Below are 14165 nucleotides of genomic sequence, written 5' to 3'. Positions count from 1 at the left end.
ACAAATATCTTGAGCTCTAATTGCGTTACTTTCACAGATAAACCCTTGTTGTTCCCGGACAGTACAAGTTTCCAAAGTCACAGTTTCCCACTTCTCACCAATTTGACGGGCCCATTCTCTATGCTTAAAAGGATAGAGAATAGCTCCATCACGATTCAGCCCGAATGCAATGATGGCGAATATGGAATGCACTGAAGCATTATGTATCATCAGCACAAAGGCTCTGGCTGTGTTTGTGCTGGGGTCATAGCTAAAATGTACCAAGTTCCACCAGGATTGGAATTCTCCTTCAAAGTCAGTGGCACTATCCCAAATTCTTTGCCGAATTTCAGTAGGAAAAGTGCCTTCCTCGCCTTCTCTGATAATTGAGGCAGCAACAAACCGCACCCACAGCTGAGCCTGGATACAGCTGAGACCTAAAGAGATGTTATTTTGTGCAGCACCGAGTTCATCAGTTATCGGTTTGCGGTCATTTGCATTTACCTTTTCCCCATTTGCCAAAATGTTTGATAGGAACCATTGTTGGGTTCCCAAAGCTGTCAAAGATGACTGCAGTGGTTGCTGTAATTTGGTGACATCTCCAGATGTAGTAGCCAATTTATTCCTCAGTACTTCTGAATCAATGCTACTGAAAATTCCCAATCCTGCTCCCACAACGCCCATTATGTCTCTTGTCATTCGTTTGTTAAAAGGGTTCAGGATAAGCGGTGGTGGAGTAGCAGGTGTCACAATAGTAACATCAAATTCCCCCCAGTATTTTGTATTGTTTTTACCACACATGATTTTATGGGAAAACTGTACAGCAATGAAATGGAGCCAACAATTCTGATTTTAAATTTTACAAAGTACAACACGGCCGTGAGGTCTTGTGCCATAACTGTGTACAAGTTTGATGAGGGATTCAGCAATGAATTTATGTGTTATTGTAACCATGAAGCTTTGTCATTTCAATCTTGTTGGTTTAGTTCAAGTAAAATTATACCAACAGTCAGTAAGTATCAGCAGTGTTATCATGGGTTATCTGGTTCTTCATGTCCCTCGGTGCTCTTCTGTGAAAAGTAAACGCAACAGAGTCTGCCATGAAGAGGCAGGAAATTAAAATGATGAAACTATCTAGCATGTGTGAAGCTACCCACCGCATGGCAAAATTCTCTTACCTTGCGATAGTTCAAATTTCTTGCCACCTCTCTCTTTTGCCATACTGGAATTCGGTTAACTTCCCAATCATTTTGCTGCCAAAAAGGAAGCCACTCTGTACATCCCTGAAACACAGCATAAGAGTCAGTGTAGATGCAAACAAGAGAGGTATTGTGTACCTCACACTGGAAAACACTCCAGGCAGCCATCAGTTCCCCAACGTGAGCACTGCCTTCTCCCTCAGTAATGATTCATTCATCAGAAGTGTGGAGGGCTACTGCTCTGTGTTTCCACACCTTTCCCTCTGGTTTGGCAGAAGCATCAGTGAACCAAGAATTTGCTGATTGTTCAGAGGAGAAAGGAGGGGCTACTTTAATTGCCGAGGCAGCTTTGTCTTGGCTGCTCCCCAAGCTCTCAGTTTCTTGTATAGCCCAATGTTTTATAGCAACTTCTGTTATTGAGAAGATGTTACAATAATGTTCAATCTGGGCATACCACTTCCTAGCTGAGGATCTATGGGCCACCGCGTCAGGCAGGGGAGCCCCAGTAGTGACCACTACGATCACTTTGAAAGGACCTCTTAATGTAATTGGTTGTTGCCCTACAATTTTCTCCACTTCTATGAGAGCTAAGCTAACCGCAAACAGTCATTTAACCCAGATAGCGTATCTTTATTCAGCATCTTGAAAGCCACGGAAATACAAACAAATAACAGGCCTTGTAGGACCATCAGGGCCTTGTTGCCATATGTGAACTGACAACCCCGAGATGGGGAATCCCCACTCTACCTGGAAAGGGTCTGTGGGGTGAACAGGGCCCAGGGCTTGATGAGCTGAATTATTGAAAAGTCTGGAATGTGCTTTCTCCAGAACACTAATAATGTCCACATTTTATGGCTCTTGGCAGGACAACGCGAAGGTGAACCTGGTGTCTGCTGAGAAGGGGTTGTATAGGGAGAAAAGGGAATGGGGCCCCCAGAGTGGGTGGAACCATTTTTGGTACATTGCTCTGCTTCTTTCAGTGGGTCCAGAAGTTCTAAAGTTTTAGTGTGTTCCTCTCTTAGAGCACTTTCTAACAACTGTTTCTCATTTTGCAACAAAGAGCACTCATTTTTTCAACAAGGATACTTGTTCCTTTCTTCATTTAGTTGTTCTGGCAAAATTTGAACTCATTTTTGTAGAGAATTTATAATTGTAGTCTCCTCATTTGTTTGCTTGAAGTGATTTTCTAGAGCTGCCCTAAGACAGGCTCCCAAAACAGAACAGAGTACAGTTTTATTTTTGTACAGTTTGAATTTTGACTCCCTTTGCAGAGAACATATTCCATCAATCACATTTTCTAAATTATACCAATTATTTGGTGCCCACTCTTCTCCTCCCTGAGAGGGTCTGGCACTATATATAGCTAATAGAGCAAAAAATGCAGCTTTATTTGTTGCACTGCAATTTTCACTCATTTTATGAAGGGGCAAGTAAAAACCACTGCAGGGAGGTATATCACTTAAGTTACACACACACGCGCACACACACACACACACACACACACACACACACACACAACTTTTCTCTGTGTTCCCTTTCACTTCCCTGTGTGGGTGAAGAGACCGAAGCTGCTTGGGAGGCACTAGCTTCAGTACAAATCTCTGGTTGTCTCTTTGCTACACCAAGCAGTCAAAAAAAACACAATAAAAACCAACAAAAACAGTCCCGTCTTCCACACCAAGAGATCCTAGAGTGAAATTCTACAGACAGAGCCCTCAAACAAGTGTGGGGGTGCTCTCCACCTAGGCCTGTGCAGTTTGCAGGAAATCTGAACTTGCCCCCCTTGCTTTCTGGACAAGCTCACTCCTTTTGAGGTGACCAGCTAGGTGCGGCTGGAGCAAGATGTCCTTCCCCTATTACAGACTACACACAACCTTGCAGCCCTTCTGTCTGTCATAATCCAGTCCGTGATGCCAATTTAATGTCACGATCCGCCAATCCAGGCGGGGATCGTGATGCTTTGTTTTGATCTTGAGGTGCAAGACACAGAGCAGGGGGACAGCAGTATGCTTCAATATAGCACTTTATTTGATGCTAACAATTCAGTTGTGCGACAGAGGGGAGAGTTTAAGGAAACAAAAGGGGAAAAGAGGGGAAGGGAAATAGCTACCAAGGGATGGGACGGAGTCCTCGTGGTCTTCGGCCAATAGACGTGTCTTCCTTACGTGGGGAGATCTCAAGAGGCTTCTCCAAAGAGTCACCGTTTTACAGTCTTTTCTCAAAGTGAGCGATGTCTGGCCAAGAGGTGGGGAGATTTATGGACCGTTGTGTGCTCAGAGAAGCAGGTGCCAATCTGGCTGGGCTAGTGTGGCCTCGAAGAGCAGTGCACCATGACGGCACAGCACAGCACAGCTGCAAACAGTTATTTGGTAAACCTCTACCTCGGCCAGGCCAGAACTGTTCAAAGGCAACCAGGCCAGAAAACTCCTGTCTGGAGCGAGTGGGGTTCACCGGGGTCTTCTTGTGATGGTCGTGAGGCAAATGAGGGAAACTTCGGACCGTCTCTTCCAGATGACAGGAGATGAATTCCCAAAAGTGGCTTTAACGGCCATTTATGGGGTTGGGAGCATTTTGGAGTCTGGGGATGCTTTTGGGGTGTGCCAAATGGGTGCTGCGGGGGCACTTAGAGATCCTGGGAGGTCTGGGGGACACATACGTGACATGTGGTGGGTGGACACTGGGGTTCTGTGAAGCCCAGGGCATGACGGGCGTTGTTGTCCCAGCTCCAACGGGGCTCAACTGGGCCGTGGGGCATGACGGGAGCCACAGGCAAAAACAGAAAAGATGGCGCCAGCACCAGGCACCGCCCCCAAAGTGCCAAGACCCAGCACTGATTGGTTGTGTGCAGTGATGGGCGGGAGTCTTGGCAAATGGGAGGCACCAGAGGCAGGAGCCCACTCCATCCCCAGTACAGCCCCGTACAAACCCAGTGCCCCTCCAGGTCATCCCAGTACACCCCAGTCCCACCCAATACACCTGGCTTAGTTCCCAGTCCATTCCAGTTCCTCCCCGTATTATCCACAGTAGGCGTCAGTGTCCCCCAGCCATCCCCACAGTGCGCCCTGTGTCCCTAGTTTGTCCCAGTACTTCCAAGTATCAATCCCAGTATGTCCCAGTAGTTTTCAGTGCAACCCCACAGTCCATCCCAGTCCACCCAGATTCCCCCTCAGCATTCCCCATGTTCCCACGTTGACCCACTCCTCCCCAGTATCACTCCCAGTATGTCCCAGCGTTTCCCACAGTGCTCCCAGTGTTCCCCAGTATGTCCCAGTTCTCCCAAATGTTTCCAAGGAAACCTGAACTTCTCACGGTTGCCGTGGCACACAAACCCAGCCGTGGGATCAGTGCAGTGTCCATGGCCCTGTACAGCCCCTGGCAGTGGCCCAGTGCAGGATGCGATGATGATCCACCCGCAGAGCTGGCCCAGGGCAGCTCTGCAGTGCTTTTGGTGGCACCTTGGGCAGGCACACTCCTGAGGACTATGTCTGTTTGCAGTGGAGAAAATTAGGAGTTTTAGATTGTTTAAAAAAATTAAAAAGGGAAAACATTTCTTTCCTGAGCGCAGCCAGTTCTCCAAGCAAAGCAGGTCCAGATGAGGGAGGACAGACGGGATGGGGCTGGGCAAAGTGGAGCAAGGTTGTCCACACTGGGTCAGACCTCAAGGCACAGCTTCTCTGAGCAGGCCAGACCTGCCGAGGAGAGACCCTGGATCAATATCAACCACACAATGCTCTAATCACCTCTGCTCTAAAATCAGCAGTAATAAAATCCACCCTTTAAAACTCCAATGGATATTTCTCCATAACTGCAGCAGAAAACCTTCCTCATGGACTGCACCAGACCAGAGGGAAATCAAGGCAGAGCCGTGGTTTGTCAGGACTTGCTTGATCCCAGTGAGCCCCGTGGTGCATTTGGTGCTGAGTCCTTGAACCTCAGGGCCTAGGAGGAGATTGCACAAACCCTTTGAGGAGTCCAATTCAGAAGAACCTTTCAGCTGCTGCCCATGCCTGTGCCTTGGGCTGGCCCAGACTCCTTCTGGGGGATGTGTTGCACCTCAGCCCTGCTCTGGGAGAGAAATTCCTTCTCCTTGTTTCCAGTCTGGGCCTCCACAGCTGCCCTTGGTATTAATTGTTTCTTTCTCTGGATATTCTCTGTCAAAAGAGCCATCATCTCTGAAACTGCCCATCAATCCCTCCCAGGGCTCTCCTCTGCTGTCCTCAGTCTCCAGCCCACTGAGCACAGAACTCCTTTCTCCACTCCTTTGACCACTATCAAATGGTCATGTGCTTGAGGCCATGGGCACCTGGACAAGAAGGACAGTTCTTTTCCATAGAAAGGAACGTAGGGAGCCCCAGTGTTTCAAAGGCAGGGAAGAGTCGGCCCTCAGGAAGCCAAGGTAACCTACATAGTCCTGGCAGCTTTTGTCTGGGAGCTATCCTTGTATATATCCAGAATTTCAGAGGCAGTATCCCAATCTTGGCCGTCAAGGACTGTGCTTGAAAGATGTTTTATTCTCCATGGAAAGAAAAGGCTCAGGGGCTGCCCCCGGGGTGCGCGGGGCTTGGCACAGGGCTGAGAAGGCAACGGAAAAACGGAAAAACGGAAAAACGGCCATGGGGACAAACGGCCCCAGGGCTTCAGTTGCAGTTGCAGCAGCAGCAGCAGCAGCGGCAGCGGCAGCAGCAGCAGCAGCAGCGAATCAAGCGACTTTGTCGACCCTCTGGATCTCCTCTCCCTCTCCCGCAGTCCCACAGCCTCTCTCAGTCTCCGTTTCCCGGTGTCTCCCTCCTCTCCCAGTCTCCCTCTCCCCGTTCCGAGCCGGCTCATGCCCCCAGCCCGCCCTCGGCCCCGAGCGGGGCTTCCCCGTCCCCGTCCCCGTCCCCGTCCCCGACCCCGTCCCCGGCCGTCCTGCCGCGGTCTCTCCTCCGCCCGGCTCTGGCTGTACTGGCAGTGGCGCTGCTGGGCGGGGATCAGTGCCTGGTGCGGCATCGCCTCCCTTTGGCTCCGCCTGCCCCGGCCCCGGCCCCGGCCCCGGCCCCGGCCCCGGCCCCGGCCCCGGCCCCGGCCCCGGCCCCGGCCCCGGCCCCGGCCCCGGCCCCGGCCCCGGCCCCGGCCGCAACGTGGGCTCCGACCTCGGCCTCAACGCGGGGTCCGGCCCCGACCCCGGGCCCGGCCGCAGCCTCAGCCCCAACGTGGATCCTGGTCCCGGTCCCGGTCCCGGCGCCGGCTGCTCCCGGAGCCCGCAGAGCGCACACAGGGCGCGGCCGCTCCCGCCGCCTCCGTTGGGGCTTCCCCGGCCCGAGCTCCGCCGCTCGGCAGCGCGGCCGCTGGCCCCGAGCCGCCGCTGTCGCGTTCCAAAGAGCGAACGCCAGGGGCTGCCCGGCCCGGGACGGCTGAGGGGCGCTCGGGGCCCGTGTCTGGCCCCGGGCCGAGCGCTGACAGCCACGTCTCGCCGGCAGGGAAGGTGGAGCACGGCATTAAGGAGCGCTACCAGCTCGGTTCGCTGCTGGGGCGCGGCGGCTTCGGCAGCGTCTGGGCGGCGACGCGGCTCTCGGACGGCGCCCCGGTGAGTGGAGGGGCCGGCGGCGGGCGGAGGAGGAGGAGGCTGAGGAGGGGTCGGGGAGGGATGGGGCTCGGCAGGGCGGGCGGCGAGCTAAGCCCTCTGCTCCCCTTGGCTTGCAGGTGGCCATCAAAAGGGTGCCACGGAACCGAGTCCGACACTGGGGTGAGCTGGTGAGTGAGCGGGGGTCAGCGGGAGAAGCCGGGGCGTGCTGGGTGGGCATGAGCCGAGGCCCAGCAGGGTGGACAGCGCGTGTGGGGCCAGCAGAGCATCCCGGGCTGGGTGAGGGCTTCCCGAGCCTTGGCACGGCATCAGCCCCGCTGACGGCATCGTGGTCCTCCTGCAGCCCGACGGCACCAGCGCACCAATGGAGATCGTGCTCCTGGACAAGGTGTCCACTGGCTTCCCTGGTGTTGTCCAGCTGCTGGAGTGGCTTGAGCTCCCCAGCGAGATCCTGATGGTGCTGGAGCGCCCGGAGCGGTGTCAGGACCTCCGTCATTTCATTCGGGCACGGGGGTTCCTGTCCGAGGAGGTGGCGCGGCAGCTGTTCCGCCAGGTGCTGGAGGCCGTGCAGCACTGCACCAGCTGCGGAGTCCTGCACAGGGATGTCAAACCGGAGAACATCCTCGTTGACCTGGCCAGCGGGCAGGCAAAACTGATTGATTTTGGCTGTGGCACCTACCTGCAGGACACAGCCTACACTCACTTTGCAGGTGAGCCCACACAGCGCCGTCTTCCCGCTCCCAGCATCTCCTGGCCCAACATCTCAGGGCCCAGCCTGGCTGTGGGAGCGTGGACTCTCCTTTTTGCTGCCAGTCATGGCACTGAATCTTCAGCTGAGTTGCTTTCCACTGGGGGCGGCTGGGGGGACAGCTTCCAGCCCTGCTGGCAGCCTTTGCCAGCCACTGTGCCCAGGACTGGGGCTGGGGCAGCCAGCCTGACAAAAACACCCATGGGTGGGGGTAGTAGGGGAGCAGGGGAGGGGCAGAACCTGCGCACCCGCTGTTTTGGTGTGCAGGTGAGAAAGGGCTTGCACTACTGTGCTCACCTTGTTTGCCTTGGCCTCATAATTGTTTTTTGGGGCAATGCAGGCAGGGAGGATGGAGACATGGATTTCCCCACCACTGAGTGGGTTTTTCCTTGTCATGCTCAGGCCTTGCTAGGGCTTCTGCTGCCCTCTTGCAGCACCAGTGGCTTCTTTTCCAAGCCCAAGTTTGTACACACGTCCCAGGTGCTGGCCAGAGGCAAGGGGTCACACCATGTGCCATTGGTGCAGCCCTAGCATGGCCAAGGATTCTGGGGCCAGGCTCTGGGAGCAGCAGCATTCCCCTGATGAACTCCATCTCTGTCCCATAGGAACACGGTCCTACAGCCCCCCGGAATGGACCCGCTTTGGCTGGTACTATGGCAAGCCAGCTACCATCTGGTCCCTGGGCATCCTGCTGCACCAGATGGTCTGTGGGAAGCACCCTTTCAGGAGGGGCCGGAACATCAGCTGGAACCATCAGCTCTCACTGCCACAACGGCTCTCTCAAGGTGAATCCTCATCTCTGGGCACGGGGGGAATGGGAGGCAGTGCTGGGAGACAGCAGTGGGCTCGTGAGCATCCCGCTCTGGCAGCTGCTGAGCACGTGGCACAGGTCCTGCTCTCCTGCTCTCCTCCAAAACAAAGAACTGATGGGAGGCTTTAGGCCCAGCTCTGAGCACACGCAGCATGGCTTGGGCATGGGAATAATGGGGCAAAGCAGACTGCAGCCTCCTCCAAGTGACCGGTGGTTTCTGCTTTCTCTCTCCAGACTGCCAAGATCTGATCAAAAGGTGTTTATCCATGCTCGACATAGAAAGGCCCTCATTAGAAGACCTGCTTTGTGACCCTTGGATGCAGCAAATTCACCTGACGTAGAAGAAGGGAGAGAGCCACAGGCGCACTTTGATGCAGGGCTCTGGTAAGTTCCAGCTCCACACAGGCCTTGGCAATCAGAAGCAAAGAAGCCCAGACTGTTTTGTCCTGCCTGTGCCACTGCACCCAGGTCATCAGATGGGAACACCCAGCCCTTGGGCTGGAGCTGAGCTGCTCTCTGCCCAGCACTGGTGGCCACCATCTGAGCTGGTTTGGCTTGTCCTGGTTCACTGACAGCTGGGGCCCTGGGCAGAACACTGAGAGCCTGGTCTCCCCCCCAGGGAAGGAGAAGGAGGCCCTGGAGAAGCTGTAGCAGGTGGGGCTGCTGCTGCTGGGGACAGCGAGGATGACATCAAGGATGACAACCTCTTCCTCCACCTGGCCACTGGCAAGCTGAAGATGACAGACTTGGATTCTGGCACCTTCTTCAAAGCCAGGCTCCACACAGCAAATTTACAGATGAGTCCAGACCCAGGGGGATGCTCCCAGATTTGGGCATTGCACAGCCTGCCCAGGAAACAAAGGTTCCCCCTTTGCTGGGGAGGATAAAATTGATTCTTCTGTCGTCTGCCAAGCTGCCTTTTGGCAGGACTGGGGGATGGGCTGGGGTGGGTACGAAATGGGAGTTGGCTCCTGGCCCTGCCAACAGCCCCCAGCACCCACCGTGCCCCAGCTGGGGCTGGGGCAGCCAGCTTGACACAAACAAAGCCCCGTGGTGGGAGCAGAGGTGGGGCTCCAGAATTGTGCTTGGCTGCTTTGCTTTGCAGGCAAGGAAGGGCTTGGGCTGCTCCACTGCCCTTGCTTGCTTTGGGATCACCATAAATAACTTTTGCGGCAGCGCAGGGGGAAAGGGAGAAAGCATGGGCTTCTCTCAGCCATGGGTGGCTTTTTCCCTGGCATGTAGGGTTGGGCCTTCCTCAAGCCCTTGATAGAGATAAGATTTTTTACCATTTCTCTTTTCCCCCCCTTTGCACTGTAAGCTATTTTCATTAATTTGTTGTTTGTTTCTCTAAAGGAAGTGTTCCAGGTGGGGTCCAGTGTGGATCAGGAGGTGCTTGGGACCAGCTGCGGTGTGGACGGGCCGTGCGCTTGGAGAAGGCTGAGGACATCGTTTGGGACCAGCTTTTCTGCCAGCAGCGATGGCATGAGGTGAGTCCCCGTCTTCTTTGCATGGTGGGATAAGAGCTTTTGGGAAATGGCAGCAAACACCGGAGCATCCTGCTGTGGCAGCTGCTGAGGAGGAGGATGTGCCATGGCTGGCTGCAGGCTGGGCACATGTCCTGCCCTCCTGCTCTGCTGCCCAATGAGGGGCAGCAATGATGGGCAGCTTTGGGCACTGCTCTGGGCATGGCCAGCGTGGCCTGGGCACCGTGGGAGCTGGGACAAGGGTGAGCCTTCAGGAGCCTTCAGCTGACGGGCAATTTCTGGTTTCTCTCCTTGCAGCCGGGCCCTGTGGATGCTGAGGCTGCTCTGGGCTCTGCCAGGGCTCTGCTGCAGCTCAGCACCGGGCCCGAATCAGCCAAAGGAGAAATGGTGTGACCTGCAGCAGAGACGTGCTTGAGCATTTTGGCAACGCAGCTCAAGTTTGCAGAGTGTACACCTCCAAGGGAAAACAAAGTAAACCTGTTCAATACCTTCTGAAATGAAATCCATCTGGAACGACCCCAAATGACATTTTCAGCTTGCACAAGCTGTAGCTCAGCCCTCCTCTGAACAGTTCTCTCCCCCACCTGCCTTTTACTTCACAACTGCTCCCTCCTTTCCCCCACTGAGTTCCCAGCCCATCACAGTGTCCATCACGTTGTTGCCTTCCTTGATGCCCCTCACCACGAGGAACACTGATCCCCAGGCTTAGGATCTCATGCTGTCACTGGCTGAAGAGCAGCAATGTCTCAGAGGTCCAGTGAGATTTTAGTGTCATTCAGAGCTGCTCTCCAGCCCTCAGTTCTCCTCACTGCTGAGTTCCCACTCCCTTTTCCTCGTCCTTCCAGCAGGATGAACTCTGTGAATCCCCCTGAGCTTCCCCACTCTTCCCAGCCCACCCATGCACCTCAGTTAGGCTGAAGCTGAAGCTTCTTTGTCTCCTCTGGCACAGCAGTGCAGTCCCCTGTGCAGGGAGCCCCAGCCCCAGAGCACAGCACACAGCAGTGCAGTGCTGGGCTGGACCAGCTCCCCTCCACCCCTGCCTTGGCTGTCTGTGGCAACTGAATGCTCCCTGTTTGGAGCTGTCATTGCAGGACGGCCCCAGGGCAGAGCCCAGCCGGGCTCCCACTGCATCCCCTGAAGCTTGGGGCAGACACTGGGCCCTGGGCTGAGGTTCGTGGGGAGCACCCAGAGCTGTGGCTTGCAGTCAGTGTTTGCAAGCCTTGTGTTCTCATCTCCTGCAGCCTGTGGGGAAAACAACCTGTGCTGCCAGGCCAGCACTGCCCCTCTGGGCAGGGACAAGGCTGAAGGGCTTTCCCATTTCAGAGCAGCCAGCATTGAGCCTTGGCAGGGCCTGGCAGGGCTGGAGCCAGGTTTGTCTCCCGTCCAGGACTCACTGCTCACCCACCCCCACTGTGCTCACTTACCCATGGACAGAAGGGTCTGTCTATGCCAGGGGCTCTGGGATGTCTCTGTACCCATGGACTGAAGGGTCTCTCTGTGCCAGGGTTTCCATGATGTCTTTGTACCCACGGGTGTAGAATGAACACAGAGACTGAAAAGTGTCAGTCACGTTGCTTTCACACTCCTTCTTTTCTGTACAAGACACATCCATGTACTCCACCATGTATGGCTATATTAAAAGGGTTGGAAAGGATAGAGATTTCCCACCGAGCTCTAACTTTGGCATAACTCACCTTGGAAGCCAGTGGCCGGGGGATTTTTTTCACAACTCTGTGAGTAGGTGTCCAGGAGCTGAAGGGAGCAGCATTTAGAAGCAATTTCATGCCGGATTTCTATGCAGGAAATGGAGTTGACAACCATCTGCATCTCTGCAGCTGTGCTGGGACTCTCTTCCCTCCACCTCTGCTCACAGGCACTGCCCCTGCAGGGACAGAAAAGGGTGAGGAAGACCTGTCTTGGTCACACAGGGCAGAGCAGGACGCTTTATTGTACCTCAATGCACAGTGATCATGCCTCTTTACTGTCTGCTTAACACAAACACAGTACCTGCTGATGTAGCAATACTGTGACTAAAGGCATCCCTCTATGGAAAATATTATCAAAAGTTAAGAAAAGTAGAACACACCAAATAGAGTAACAAAAAAGACACTTGGCACAAAGCAGTCTGGGCAGTCTGTAATGAGTTCCATTCTTAAGTTTATACAGACAACAAACAGGCGCTTTATTAATAGTTTCTGGAAAGCACAGAGTTGTTATATTCCTCAGGGCATCCTCAAGCTCAGGCTGTAGAGAAGGGGGGGGACAGTTTTGGAGGCACCACCAAGTAGAGAACCGACAGTGCCAGACCCAGGGATGGGCACCAGGGTGGCACAGGTGACCTTTAGGTTTTGCAGGGCCCAGGCACAGAGCCAGGGCTGAGGTCACACTCTGTGGGCTGAGGCAGAGCCCCAGCCAGAAATCCCCCCCTGACCCAGCAGCTCTGCAGTGGTGGCCACCAGGCCAGCTTGCCAAGGGAGGCTTGTGGCCATGCCCTGCAGGGAGCTGCTGCTGCCAATGTGCCTTTGGTGTCTCGGGCTCTCCCTGGCACAGGTCCCACCACGGCACTCTGCTCTCGTGCCCAAGCACAAAAAATTCTGTTTAAACAGAAATATGATTAAGAAAATGTTCTTCTTCCACATCCAGACCACGCTCCTGAGGAGCCTCCAACCTTTGCTCAGCCTGGCCACACACTCACCCACTGAAATTGCCCACAGCTGGGCTTCACTCCCTTTCCAAAACACCAAACATCTTGGGGGAGAGCTGAGAGGAATCATGTAAATGTGGGGGACCTCATCGTGGAGCTACCAGTCCCCAGCCTGACTTGCTTGGCTTTAGGATTGGTCTTTTTGTGTCACTGGGTGCAGGGAACGCACAGGGGCAGCAGAGGACAGCCAGACCCTTCCTTGTCCACTGGACATGTGAAAATCCTTATCCCCACTCCTGTCTCTGCAGGCACTGCTGACCTAGTCATCCACAGAGGCAGTCAGGCATTTCTGTCACACAACACCCACCAGCTTTTCAGCCATACAGGGCTGGGGACTAAAAGGACTTATTAGAGATGCACTGAGGGCTGCTGGGCTGGAGTGGGAGGCAGGAGAAAAGAAGAGGGTCCGTGAGAAGACCTACGGGGAGCAATGGGGTGCAGGAGCTGCTGTGCTCCTGCCCAGAAGCACTGGGGTCCTGGCCAAGAGGCACAGCTGGGGCAGGGGCTGCATTCTAGGTCATCCAGGGTGGTCCTGGGGTGACAGGGATCAGAAGGCAACAGGGGCCCTGGAGAAAAGGGTTCCCTGGGAAAATTCCATGGGGCAGGGGTGTTGTCTAGGGTATCAGTAGGGGTGCACTGGGCTGTGCTAGGACAGACTGGGATTGCCTGGAGTATGGTGACCATGTGCAGATAGGGTCTGAAGCCGGCAGAATTCATGATGCCCACAAGCAGGGTTTTCAAGATCTCAGCATTCTCTTAATCGGTCTCCAGAAGCACCAGGAGACCTTGCAGGTCCCTGGGATGTCCCTAGTGCCAGCAAGGGACGAGAGGACCAAAACTGCCCCGCAATTCCTAGAGAGGATGCCCTCCAATCCCCACACCCCACTCACCTCCCAGAGATCATTTTCCATCCCTTGCAGAAGTGCCTGGAAAGGGTAACAAAGGTTTGATGTGGACTGGGCCTTGTGGGACTGTGGGGAACACAGGTGCAGGGATCAGGGTGGAGGGGGAGACAATGGGATGGGAATTGAGGGCCTCCAAGGATGATCAAAGACACTGAAGTGGGGTGACCTGAAGAGCCCAAAGGACTGGGCTGAGGGTAGGGAAGGGGCCCTGTTGGATGCTGGGGAGAGGAAAGGAATTCCAAAGGAATTCCACTGTAAGGACACAGGATTGCAAGGAAGTGGCTTGATGGAGACAGAAAAAACAGCATGGATGAGGGGAAAACCAACAGGACTGGAAGATGGTTTGGGAGTAGGCAAGGAGTCCAGGAATGGCATCAGGAGAGCCCTGCGTGGCCAGGGAGAAAGGCAAAGCAGTGAGGGGGAAAAGGGAGGAAATGGAATTGGGAATGATCAGTGGGAGGGCATTAGAGCAATACAACAAAGAGGAAAACGTGGTGAGGAGATGTCTGAGAGGGCCAAAAGGATGGGATGGGAGGCTACAGGGCAAGATCATGATATCAGGCCTCACCTTGGCCTGTAGTGAGGGACACAACAGGATAGAGAAGAGCAGGGTCACACTGAGCACCGTCACCTTCATCTTCCTCTTGCACTTGGCAGCGCTCCCTGAGGCTGCACCAGGGCAGGAGCACCTTCATCCCTGCCGGGGCTCCTCCCTGCCCCCTCCCCAACAGCCCCCAGGCTAAAGCCTAGCTTGGTACTGACCCCAGCACTG

The 14165-nt window shown here is 54.7% G+C and overlaps 1 protein-coding gene across 1 annotated transcript; it reads left to right on the top strand.

Moving 5' to 3' along the window:
- Window positions 1-3879: 3879 nt before the first annotated feature.
- On the top strand, window positions 3880-10177 carry LOC134055590 (serine/threonine-protein kinase pim-1-like). The gene is made up of 9 exons (XM_062511996.1): window positions 3880-3947; window positions 5976-6287; window positions 6402-6744; window positions 6861-6911; window positions 7085-7451; window positions 8095-8274; window positions 8535-8632; window positions 9654-9787; window positions 10123-10177. The coding sequence occupies exons 1-9, from the start codon at window positions 3880-3882 to the stop codon at window positions 10175-10177; spliced, it is 1608 nt and encodes a 535-aa protein (XP_062367980.1).
- Window positions 10178-14165: the final 3988 nt, after the last annotated feature.

This window comes from Cinclus cinclus, chromosome 33 (genome assembly GCF_963662255.1).
Source record: "Cinclus cinclus chromosome 33, bCinCin1.1, whole genome shotgun sequence".
Classification (NCBI taxonomy): domain Eukaryota; kingdom Metazoa; phylum Chordata; class Aves; order Passeriformes; family Cinclidae; genus Cinclus; species Cinclus cinclus.
Note: the sequence above shows the minus strand (reverse complement) of the source record. Positions and strands in the feature narration are given on the sequence as shown.